Raw genomic sequence first — 13,163 nt, forward strand, 5'->3', positions numbered from 1 at the left:
TCGGGCTCTTCGAGCTGGTCCTGGTTCTAAAAATGCGGGTAAAAAATTGACAGGGGATCCCCCGTATTTTTAAAACCAGCACCGGGCTCTGCGCCTGGTGCTGGTGCAAAAAATACGGGGGACAAAAAGAGTAGGGGTCCCCTGTATTTTATACACCAGCATCGGGCTCCACTAGCTGGACAGATAATGCCACAGCCGGGGGTCACTTTTATACAGTGCCTTGCGGCCGTGGCATTAAATATCCAACTAGTCACCCCTGGCCGGGGTACCCTGGGGGAATGGGGACCCCTTCAATCAAGGGGGTCCCCCCCCCCCAGCCACCCAAGGGCCAGGGGTGAAGCCCGAGGCTGTCCCCCCCCATCCAAGGGCTGCGGATGGGGGGCTGATAGCCTTGTCAAAATTGAAAGAATATTGTTTTTCCAGTAGTACTACAAGTCCCAGCAAGCCTCCCCGCAAGCTGGTACTTGGAGAACCACAAGTACCAGCATGCGGGAGAAAAACGGGCCCACTGGTACCTGTAGTACTACTGGGAAAAAAATACCCAAATAAAAACAGGAGACGCACACCGTGACAAGTACAACTTTATTACACACTGCCGACACACACATACTTAACTATGTTGACACGAAGCAGTCGGTCCTCTTCTCCAAGTAGAATCCATGGGTACCTGAAAATAAAAGATAATTATACTCACCTGATCCAGGGTCCAGAGATAAATCCACGTACTTGTCAAAACAACAAAACGAACCCCCGACCACCGGACTGAAAGGGGTCCCATGTTGACACATGAGACCCCTTTCCACGAATGCAGAGACACCCCCGTGACAGCTGTCACAGAAGTGTCTCTTCAGCCAATCAGCGAGTGCATCGTCCTTGCACTCTGCTGATTGGCTCTGTGCGCGTCTGAGCTGTCAGACAGCGCATCGCAAAGCCTCTCCATTATATTCAATGGTGGGAACTTTGCGGTTAGTGGTGGGGTCACCCGCGGTCAGCGGCTGACCGCGGGTAACCCTGCCACTGACGGTAAAGTTCCCACCATTTAAAGTAATGGAGGGAGCTGTGCGATGCGCTGTCAGAGCTAAGACGCGCACAGCCAATCAGGTGAGCGCTACGACGTGGCACTTCCTGATTGGCTGAAGGGACCTAAGTGACAGCAGTCACGTGGGGTCCCGGCATTCGGGGAAAGGGGTCTCATGTGTCAACATGGGACCCCTTTCAGTCCGGTGGTCGGGTGTTCGTGGTTTTTTTTTGCCAAGTACGTGGATTATCTCTGGACACTGGATCAGGTGAGTGTTTTTTTTTCACAGGTACCCCGGATCGTCGGAGTCGAGACGTGGCAGTCGGCGTGTCAACATAGGTAAGTATGTGTGTGTCGGCAGTGTGTAATAAAGTTGTACTTGTCACGGTGTGTGTCTCCTGTTTTTATTTGGGTATTTTTTTCCTGTAGTACTACAGGTACCAACGGGCCCGTTTTTCTCCCGCATGCTGGTACTTGTGGTTCTCCAAGTACCAGCTTGCGAGGGGGGGGGGGGGGCTTGCTGGGACTTGCAGTACTACTGGAAAAAACAATATTCTTTCAATTTTGACAAGGCTATCAGCCCCCCAACCGCAGCCCTTGGATGGAGGGGGGGGGGGGGGGGGGGGGGGGGGGGAGACACGACGACACACAGCCTCGGGCTTCACCCCTGGCCCTTGGGTGGCTGGGGGGGGGGGGGGGACCCCTTGATTGAAGGGGTCCCCACTCCCCCAGGGTACCCCGGGGTGACTAGTTGGATATTTCATGCCACGGCCGCAAGGCTCTGTATAAAAGTGACCCCCGGCTGTGGCATTATCTGTCCAGCTAGTGGAGCCCGATGCTGGTGTATAAAATACGGGGGACCCCTACTCTTTGTCCCCCGTATTTTTTGCACCAGGCACAGAGCCCGGTGCTGGTTTTAAAAATACGGGGGATCCCCTGTCCAATTTTCCCCCGGATTTTTAGAACCAGGACCAGCTCGAAGAGCCCGAGGCTGGTTATGCTTTGGAGGGGGGACCCCACGCCATTTTTTTTCGGGTTTTTCCCCGTTTTTTAAAATCGCGGCAAAATCCGGCAAATCGGCCGTTTTTCGCCCGCGGGACTGTCGAATCCGTTTTCCATTGAATATGGTGAATTTCGGCAACCACTTGCCGAAATTGGATGGTCGAATTAAAAAACGGCGATAATTTGCCGCGAATTGCATATACCCCTGTATCAGCAAAAATTAGAGTGTGTATCACTTGAAATGATTAGCAGCTGTTCTAGCTACATACACCCACGTGGGGATGCTTTAACTAGTGTGTGTTGTGACCGACAAGTAAGCAACAGCAGATGTTTAAATTAGAATACAGGTTGAGTATCCCATATCCAAATAATCCGAAATTCAGACTTTTTGGAGTGAGACTGAGATAGTGAAACCTTTGTTTTTTGATGACTCAATGTACACAAACTTTGTTTAATACTCAGTTATTAAAAATATTGTATTAAATAACCTTCAGGCTGTGTGCATAAGGTGTATATGAAACATAAATTAATTGTGTGAATGTACACGCTTTGTTTAATGCACAGTTATAAAAAATATTGGCTAAAATGACCTTCAGGCTGTGTGTATAAGGTGTATATGAAACATAAATGCATTCTGTGCTTAAATTTAGGTTCCATCAGCATAATATCTCATTATGGTATGCAATTATTCCAAAATACGGAAAAATCCGATATCCATAATTCCTCTGGTCCCAAGCATTTTGGATAAGGGATATTCAACCTGTACTAATGTTCCAGTGTGTATATGTTGCTAATTAAGAAATAGCAACATTGAATCTCATTCCCCCTTTTCCCATAGGAAAGGTGACATGATTATTATATAAAACTATTACGTACTTCTTATTTGCAGGGTCGCTAGCTGTGCTAGGCAGCGTTTCTGTTTTCCTCTACTCACTCTTTACTCCTGTTTTTATCCTGCCTCTCCCCATTCCTACCTTTCTATTGCACTCTATTTACTAATGTTCCACCCAGCATTCTCTTGTCTTGGTCTATTTATTCCATGTATCCATAACTTTTTCCTCTCCCCCTTTTTTTTATTATTTAATGCAAGCCGTGCAAATATCAATACAGCAGATGTAGTATCAACACTTCGCTATGTCATTGACATATTCATGACAGGTACCCATAAATAAGCACCGAGGCGCTGCAAGCCAGGGCAGGGCAACTTGCATTTGGCCTTCAAGCCAGTTGGGATTGATATGCGGAGCATCTGAAGGTGGGATAAGAGTGAGGGAAGGTGTCAGGAAGCGGTGTCCCGTCAGGCAGCCACTGAGAGCTGTAGCTCCGCTGTATCCTGTCAGACAGCCAGTGACAGCTGTATGAGTAGGTGGCAGGGTATTTGGCTTAGACCAGTGGTTCTCAAACTCGGTCTTCAGGACCCCACACAGTTTACGTTTTGCAGGTCATCTAACAGGTGCACAGGTGTATTCATTGCTCACAGACACATTTTAAAACATCCACAGTAGGAGCTAATTATTTCACTTGCAATTCTGTAAGGATACCTGGAAAACATGTTCTGTTTGGGATCCTGAGGACAGAGTTTGAGAACTTGATGCCTAGACAGACAATAAACGCATTATAAAGTGTAAGATAATAGAAGCCAAAACACAAATAGATTTTGTCCTACTCCACACTAGTGGGGAAAAAAATAATTTAATGAACAGAGTGAAAAAAGAATGTGATTTGCATTATGCTTTCAGTGGAATCTTTAAAAAGGACCAATAAAAAAAAAAAATAACTTGCATATATTCCAATATTCTATTCATAAGAACAGATTTCCAGAATCAAATAGCACTAAAGAAAGTTGCCATTACAACCAAATTCCACCAACAAACCAAATCAAATGAACAGCTAAGATACGATGAATCAGTAAATACGTACCAGACATTATAGCATTGGAACAGGCTGTCTGGATAATCAGGCTGAAGTGGTTCCTGGCTTTCAATAGTTCCAAACCACCAGGCATCATCAATCACTGACCGAAACCTATCGCCTACAAAATGGATATGATGTCAATTTAAGTAAAATTTAATTTGCCTTAATCTGTAGTGTATAATGTGTGTGTAATTTCCCCACATGGCAGCTTCTGAGCAACTGTAAAGTATATCAACACAACATTCAACGCAAAGAAGGATTGAAGTGACAACCAAATCACAATTTCAAGTCTTCTCTAAACCTAACTGCAGTGTGATACATTTAATACAAAATATTCCTGAACATACCTATGCTCCACTGCCTGCGTCTTGCTTCATCAAATTGCTGCCGCAGAACAAGAAAGTCTATCACATCTGGCATGTCATGGTACCTATAAGAAAGCAGAAAACCATTAGCATGCAAGTTAAATTTACATGCAAAGAGAGATCTTGTGAAAACATACCGCAACAGAAAGGGATACTATCAACAACATGGATTAATGACATTAAAATACACTGCTCAAAAATAATAAAGGGAACACTTAAACACAATGTAACTCCAAGTCAATCACATTTCTGTTAAATTAAACTGTCCACTTAGGAAGCAACACTGATTGACAATCAATTTCACATGCTGTTGTGCAAATGGAATAGACAACAGGTGGAAATTATAGGCAATTAGCAAGACACCCCCAATAAAGAAGTTGTTCTGCAGGTGGTGACCACAGACCACTTCTCAGCTCCTATGCTTTCTGGCTGATGTTTTGGTCACTTTTGAAAGCTGGAGGTGCTTTCACTCTAGTGGTAGCATGAGACAATCTACAACCCACACAAGTGGCTCAGGTAGTGCAGCTCATCCAGGATAGCACACCAATGCGAGCTGTGGCAAGAAGGTTTGCTGTGTCTGTCAGTGCAGTGTCCAGAGCATGGAGGCGCTACCAGGAGACAGGCCAGTACATCAGGAGACGTGGAGGAGGCCGTAGGAGGGCAACAACCCAGCAGCAGGACCGCTACCTCCGCCTTTGTGCAAGGAGGAACAGGAGGAGTACTGCCAGAGCCCTGCAAAATGACCTCCAGAAAGCCACAAATGTGCATGTGTCTACTCAAACGATCAGAAACAGACTCCATGAGGGTGGTATGAGGGCCCGACGTCCACAGTTGGGGGTTGTGCTTACAGCCCAACACCGTGCAGGACGTTCGGCATTTGCCAGAGAACACCAAGATTGGCAAATTCGCCACTAGAGCCCTGTGCTCTTCACAGAGACGCCAAGGAGAACGTTCTGCTGCCTGCAACATCCTCCAGCATGACCGGTTTGGCAGTGGGTCAGTAATGGTGTGGGGTCGCACATCCCTCCATGTGCTCGCCAGAGGTAGCCTGACTGTTATTAGGTACCGAGATGAGATCCTCAGACCCCTTGTGAGACCATATGCTGGTGCGGTTGGCGCTGGGTTCCTTCTAATGCAAGACCTCATGTGGCTGGAGTGTGTCAGCAGTTCCTGCAAGACGAAGGCATTGATGCTATGGACTAGCCCGCCCGTTCCCCAGACCTGAATCCAATTGAGCACATCTGGGACATCATGTCTCGCTCCATCCACCAACGCCACGTTGCACCACAGACTGTCCAGCAGTTGGCGGATGCTTTAGTCCAGGTCTGGGAGGAGATCCCTCAGGAGACCATCCGCCACCTCATCAGGAGCATGCCCAGGCGTTGTAGGGAGGTCATACACACTACTGAGCATCATTTTGACTTGTTTTAAGGACATTACATCAAAGTTGGATCAGCCTGTAGTGTGTTTTTCCACTTTAATTTTGAGTGACTCCAAATCCAGACCTCCATGGGTTAATAAATTTGATTTCCATTGATAATTTTTGTGTGATTTTGTTGTCAGCACATTCAACTATGTAAAGAACAAAGTATTTAATAATAATATTTCATTCATTCAGATCTAGGATGTGTTATTTTAGTGTTCCCTTTTTGAGCAGTGTATAATGTAATACAGAGGCTCCCAAACATAATACTCAAGGCAACCCAACAGTCCAGGTTTTAAGGATAAACAAACTTAGGCACAGGTGACTTAATTAGTACTCCAGTCAATTTGATTATCCATCTGTGTACAAGCAGGAATATCCCTAAAACCTGGACTGTTGGGGTGCCTTCAGGACAGCACTTGGGAACCACTGATGTAATAAATACATGGTCTGTCAACAGCAGGACTGTCCAAGTTCTGATGCAGGTTGACTTCATTTTGGACCTAAATGAGGGTGTACCAAATATGGAATAGCAGTACATACAGTTTTGCTAATATTGCTAAATGTCGTGTGTGACATAAGCTCAGTATAACACACCATGTATCCAGCAAAACAAAACTGTGCCCCACCAGTCTCCAGGAATACTGTTGCTAAATAGTTACCAAACAGTCTCTTATAAGTCAGTTTCTGAAAAAAGTGGCCATGACTACTTGAGCTTTGGGGACAGACAGTTTGAGTGGGTGGGGGAAGGGGGGCTGGGGTGGTTGACAACTACAGTATTAAATGGAAGATGTAAATGTTATTGCGCATTTATATAAGACCATATGTACTTCAGTTGCTATAAACATGCACAGTGTAGGTTGCTATAATGCTTAAGGTCTGCAAAAATATATAATTAGTACAGGGCTTAGAAAAGGACTACTTCTGAGACCATTAAGTCATTTTTTTTAAATTCAATCTTTTTTATTTGTTTTTTTCCTTGTGACAAACATACAACTTAAACAGAAATAATACTAGTATGCAAGATGTATACAGAATATACCAGTAATATCATGTATGCATAACGAAACAATAAAAATAAAATACATAACATTAACTTGGTGTGAGCACCTTTTTAATAAGCAATACCTTATGTGAGCACTCGGGAATGTATAAGAAAAAAATAAAAAAGGATTACCGCTGACGCTGAAGTATGCATATAGTAGTATTCAGTAGAACACATTGAGCAGACAACCTCAAGATGGAGAAATGTTAAGGGGCTGATTGTATGGAGAAGAGAGCCATTTATCCCAAGTATTGTAAAATTTATCGGGGGCCTTCCTAGATATATATACACATTTTTCATGAGAAACAGTTGAAGCCACCAGAGGTATCCAATTAGTGACCGTGGGACCCGTTCTCGCCATCCTAGAGCGCGCTATTAGCACCTTAGCCAGGGTGCACAAATTAATAACATTTCGTCTCGAATGCACATCGAGTATTTCCTCGTCTATCACAGCAAGAATACAGACAGTAAGGGTAAGGACATCAGACGGTACACCAGTAGAGATTATAATCCTTATAACAGCCTTCCAAAAAGCATCCACCACCGGGCAGGTCCACAACAGGTGCCAAAAGGAGCCATCCAAGGAGGTACACTTCGGGCACCTGGAGTCACCACGACCATTAAGTCATTTAAAGCAACTCGTTAAGCCAAATAGTCAAATTATAATAAGCCAAAAGACCTATTAGCTGACATTCCCACATTGTAAAAAAAAAAAATCATCTTATCAGGTTATTTACATAGTCTAACTTCAACACCCAATATAGTTTTACATTTTGGGAAAACAGGAGCCTCTGTATTACCACTGTATGACAGAAATGTTCAGTACATTGAAAGTAAACACGACAATGCCCTTCTATCATGCATTTCTTTTTTCTTCACCCTAAATTTCGCAGACAAATACAAGATTGTTTTAAATAATGAAGGGTTTCATCACTTATTTGAAATGCTATCTCTGTGCCATCTTGTAATTATAACTTCACTGCTATTGGGTAATACCTATCGATTTGCAAGAACCTTTCAAATTAAATGTACTTGTGCTTTATTAAAGTTAAAAAACATCTATCTGTATCCAAGACATTACATTTTGTATACTCTACTCAAGAGTTAAACCACATTTAAAAAATGCTTCAATTAATGTAATTTGTTGCCAATGGAAATAGTTTAGAGTAATTGGGGAAAGCTACTTGATATGAAAATTACCATTTCCTCACAGTGAGTGTCTTACAGATGTGTCCTCATACATATTTGCTGCAGTCAAGCCACAAAGCCCCTCTCTGCACGCCAGGTCCCGTGAGACTCTGCTAGCATTGGGCACCTTTTTTGCAGAAAACGCATCTTGGTTGCAATGTGATTTGACTAGGAGCGCCAGGGATTAGAGAGGAATTTAATACCTACCGGTAATTCCTTTTCTCGTAGTCCGTAGTGGATACTGGGGAACTGTACTTTAGTACCGTGGGGTATAGATAGGGTCCACTGGAGCATGGCACTTTAAAATCTTTAGTGTGTGTATGTGATTGCTGGCTCCTCCCCTCTATGACCCTCCTACCAGACTCAGTCTAGGTAAACTGTGCTAGAGGAGACGGACATACCATGAGAGAAGGAAACGCATACAACAGCGGGTGAGGCAACAAGCCAACACACAACCATAACTGAAAAGAGGCGCTAACCGGAACAGAGCATAGCAACACTAATAATAAGAAGGATAGCAAAGCTAACCCAACAAGTCAAAGTGACAGCAACGGCGGACCAAGCAGAAACACTTACACCAAGTAAGCAGGATGCGAAGCACTGAGGCGGGCTCCCAGTATCCACTACGAGAAAAGGAATTACCAATAGATATTAAACTCCTATTTTCTCTAACTTCCTAGTGGATACTGGGGAACTGTACTTTGGTACCGTGGGGAAGTCCCAAAGCTCCCAAAACGGATGGGAGAGTGCTGAGACTTCTGAAAAACCGCCTGACCAAACTGAAGGTCATCCTTGGCCAAGGTGTCAAACCTATAGAACTTAACAAAAATGTTCAACCCAGACCAAGTAGCAGCTTGGCACAACTGTAAGGCAGAGACACCCTGAGCAGCCGCCCAGGAAGAACCCCCTGATCTTGTCGAGTGGGCTTGAATAGACGTCGGCAAAGGCAGAGACGCCAAAGTATAGGCATGCTGAATGGTCAACCTGAGCAAACGAGCAATAGATTGCTTAGAAGCCAGACGACCAATCTTGGTGGCACCGTAAAGGACAAACAGCGAGTCAGATTTCCGATGACAAGCAGTCCTTTTGAAATAAATCTTTAGAGTCCTCACCACATCCAATGAATCTGGGCCAACGGAGGTGTCAGACAACACTGGAACCACAATGGGTTGGTTCACGTGAAAAGCTGACACCACTTTCGGCAAAAACTGAGGCTGGGGCCCGAGTTCCGCCCTATCTTCATGAAAAATCAAATATGGTCTCTTACAGGATAAGGCCTCAAATTCACAGACATGTCTGGCAAACGCCAAAGCTAGTAACATTACAGTCTTCCAGATAAGAAGTTTTAATTCCACTCTATGCAAGGGTTCAAACCAGTCCCACTTAAGGAAGTTCAAAACCACATTTAGATCCCATGGAGACGTGGGAGGTACAGAAGGCAGTAACATATGAAGAACTCCCTTCAGGAAGGTCTGTACTTCTGGCAATAGAGCCATTTGCTTCTGAAAGAAAATAGAGAGCACCGAAATCTGCACTTTGATGCAGCCTAAATGTAGGTCCATATCCACCCCCGCTTGTAGGAATAGTTGAAAGCGACCAATTTGAAATTCCACGGGAGAAACCTTTCTTCTTTCACACCAAGAAAAATACTTTTTCCAGATATGTTGATAATGTTTCGATGTAACCAGCTCCCGGGCTTGTACCATAGTGGAAATAACCCTGGAAGGAAGACCTTTTCTGGTTAGAATATCCCTGTCAACTTCCAAGCCGTCAAACGTAGCTGCTGTAAGTTTGGATAGACTAACGGTCCTTGCTAAAGAAGATCCTATAGCAGCGGCAGAGGCCAGAGTTCTTCAAGAGCCATGGTCAGGAGGTCCACATACAAAACCCGTTGATGCTAATATGGGGCAATCAGAATTGCTTGAACGCTTTCCCTTTTTAGCACCTTTGGGATTAGCGGTATTGGAGGGAACTGGTACATAAACTGGTAAGTCCATGGCGTCATCAGCGCGTCAACTGCTACAGCCTGCGGTTCCCTCGTTCTGGAACAGTAATGGCGTAGCTTCCTGTTGAGACGAGAAGCCATCAGATCTATCTGCCGACAGCTCCACCGGTTGAAACACGAGGATGTAGGACCCATTCCCCCAGATGGAGGTCGTGCCTGCTGAGGAAGTATGCTTCCCAGTTGTCCACTCCTAAAAGGAATATGGCTGAGATGGCCCTTGCGTTGGCCTCTGTCCAGAGGAGTATTTTTGACACTTCACGCATAGCCGTTCTGCTTTTTGTTCCTCCTTGTTGATTTATGTACGCCACTGCCGTGGCATTGTCCGACTGAACCTGGATCGGCTGATCCCTCAGAAGATAGGAAGCTTGTAGAAAGGCATTGTAAATTGCCATGATTTCCAGGACATTTATCGGCAGAGCAGATTCCTGACTCGACCATCTCCCCTGGAACTGGGCCCCTTGGGTCACAGCCCCCCAACCCTGGAGGCTGGCATCCAATGTCAGTAGAAACCATGACTGGATACTGAAACTCCAGCCTGCTACCAAGTGAGGAACTTGTATCCACCACAGTAGAGAAATCCGTGCTATTGGAGATAAGGTCACCTTTTGATGCATGTGTAGGTGAGACCCTGACCATTTGTCCAGCAAATCCAGATGAAATGGCCGGTCATGAAACCTGCCGTATTGGACTGCCTCATATGCGGCCACCATCTTGCCCAGCAAGCGTATGCAAAGATGTATTGAGATCTTGCGAGGTCGGCGTACTGAGCACACCATAATTTGGATAGTTAAGGCTTTGTACATATTAAGAAACACCTTTTGAGACACTGTATCCAGTATAATACCCAGTAACTTAAGTCTTTTGAGACGGTTCCAAGTGAGATTTCCAAAAATGTAGGATCCAGCAATGATCCGTAAGCAGGCGAGTCATTAGGTCAATGCTTTGCAGTAGACGTTCCATGGACATTGCTTTTATCAGGAGATCGTCCAAGTAAGGAACTATGTTGACTCCCATCATGCGCAGTTGCAGCATCATCTCCGCCATGACCTTTGTGAAGCTGTAGAGAGGCCAAAGGGTAAGGCCTGAAACTGGAAATGGTTGTCCAATATGGCGAATCTGAGGTAAGCCTGATGAGGAGGCCACATGGGAATGTGCAGGTAAGCATCCTTGACATCTAGAGATACTATGAGTTTCCACTCCTCCAGACCGGACACCACTGCCTACAGGGATTCCATCTTGAATTTCAACACTCGTAGAAACGGGTTCAGGGACTTCAGGTTCAAAATTGGCCGCACTGAACAGTCTGGTTTTGGTACGACAAAAAGACTAGAGTAAAAACCCCTGTTGTGTAACAGAGGAGGTACTGGAACCACGACTATCGTCTGCAAAAGTTTATGAATGGCTTCTTGCAAGGTAACTTTTTTTTGCGGATGAAGCTTGTAAGCCTGACCTGAAAAATCTGTGAGGAGGAAGTGCTTGAAATTCCAGCCGGAATCCTTTGGAAATGAGGTCCCTCACCCAAGTATCCCATCAGGACTTCGTCGTGTTGAAAGCGAGCACCTACTGGAAAGTCACCCTTCTGTTGGGGCCAACAGTCACGTGGAAGGCTTTGTGGCAGAGGATTTGGCGGTTTGGTCTAAGCTGCAGGTTTTCAGGACTTACCACGAGATCCTCTAGGAGCATTGGAGGCCCCTCGGTCTCTGCCTCTGAACCTTGCCAAACGGAAGTACTGCAAGGAGGGCCCTGAGTAAGAACGTCTACCAGAAGTGCAGCCGATGGCAGATAGGAAAACTTGCCCGCCGTCGCCTGAGAAATTATTTAACTAGTCTCCAAACAAGGTATCACCTGTAAAGGGAAGATTTTCTACACCCTTTTTGGAATCCGAATCCGAAACTGCCATAGCAGTAGTACGTCCATTTATCCGACATCATTCTTTAACAGCTTCGCTCAAAGTTTGCAGCGTCATGTATATGTTGTAGTAGTGTAACATGGGAGAGGGAGTAAAATCCATTTATAATATCAGACTATTTAACCACAGCCCTTGAAATCCAACCACAAACTATTGAGGGATGTTGCGCTATGCCCGCTGCCGTATACAGTGCTTTGAGAGTGGTCCTCAACTTTACGGTCAGCTGGGTCTTTCAGAGATATTGCCCCAGGTACTGGCAGTACCAAATTTTGTGACAGTCTGGACACAGAAGTATCGACTGATAGGGGTTTTTCCCCCCATACCTTTCTGTCTTCAGCGGGGAGGGGAAAGGAAGATAACAACCTCTGAGGAGTTGTGAATGTTTTATCAGGGTTCACCCATGCCTCCCTGACCAGGGAGTTTAATTCTTTTGATACCGGAAACGTGGCTGAGGATTTTGGTTTGACATTAAAAAAAAAGATTTATGGTAGACTTACCATAGTTAAATCACTTTCTGCGAGGTACACTGGATTCCACAGAGAATAACATAGGGGTGTAGAGTTGGATCTTGATCCGAGGCACCAACAGGCTAAAGCTTTGACTGCTTCCAGGATGCATTGCACCGCCTCCTCTAAAACCCCGCCTCCAGCCAATGGAGCTCAGTTTCGTTAACTAGTCCAATGCAGTAGCAGGTAAGAGAGACGGTAAATGTTAGTCACAATAGAACCACGTTCTCTCGACAGGAGAAGGGACCAGCGGCTAATGCCATACAAACCCAAAGAAGCTAAGTGCGTCAGGGTGGGCACCCTGTGGAATCCAGTGTGCCTCACAGAAAGAGATTTAACTATGGTAAGTCTACCATAAATCTCCTTATCTGCAGCGGGGTACACTGGTATTCCACAGGGAATAACATTGGGGATGGCCTATAGCAGTTCCTCATGTGAGGGAACGCACTGTAGCGGGCACAAGAACCCGGTGTCCAAAGGAAGCATCCTGGGAGGCGGAAGTATCAAAGGCATAAAACCTGATGAACGTGTTCAACGAGGACCACGTAGCTGCCTTGAACAATTGTTCAGCGGATGCGCCACAGGGGGCCGCCCAAGAAAGTCCAACAGACAGAGTAGAATGGGCTTTGATAGCAGCAGGAGATGGGAGACCAGCCACGTTTGTGCAAACGAAAAAGTACAAAGACGGTATCCGACCTCCTGAGGGAGGAAGTCCTCTCTACGTAAATACGGAAACCCTGTACCACAGCCAAAGACCGCTCTTTGGAGAACAAACCGGAAGAGATAAA

General features: G+C 45.4%; 1 protein-coding gene across 2 annotated transcripts in view; it reads right to left on the reverse strand.

The window, feature by feature from the left end:
* The window catches only part of PHIP (pleckstrin homology domain interacting protein), a 546,843-nt gene that overhangs the window by 199,640 nt on the left and 334,040 nt on the right, over positions 1-13,163 (reverse strand). For both annotated transcript variants that reach the window (XM_063916855.1, XM_063916854.1), the window contains exons 27-28: positions 4,282-4,364; positions 3,941-4,052 (exon numbers count right to left, since the gene is read on the reverse strand). In XM_063916855.1, the coding sequence (XP_063772925.1) occupies positions 3,941-4,052; positions 4,282-4,364 (195 nt within the window). The remainder of the gene's footprint in view (positions 1-3,940; positions 4,053-4,281; positions 4,365-13,163) is intronic.

This window comes from Pseudophryne corroboree, chromosome 4 (genome assembly GCF_028390025.1).
Source record: "Pseudophryne corroboree isolate aPseCor3 chromosome 4, aPseCor3.hap2, whole genome shotgun sequence".
NCBI lineage: Eukaryota > Metazoa > Chordata > Amphibia > Anura > Myobatrachidae > Pseudophryne > Pseudophryne corroboree.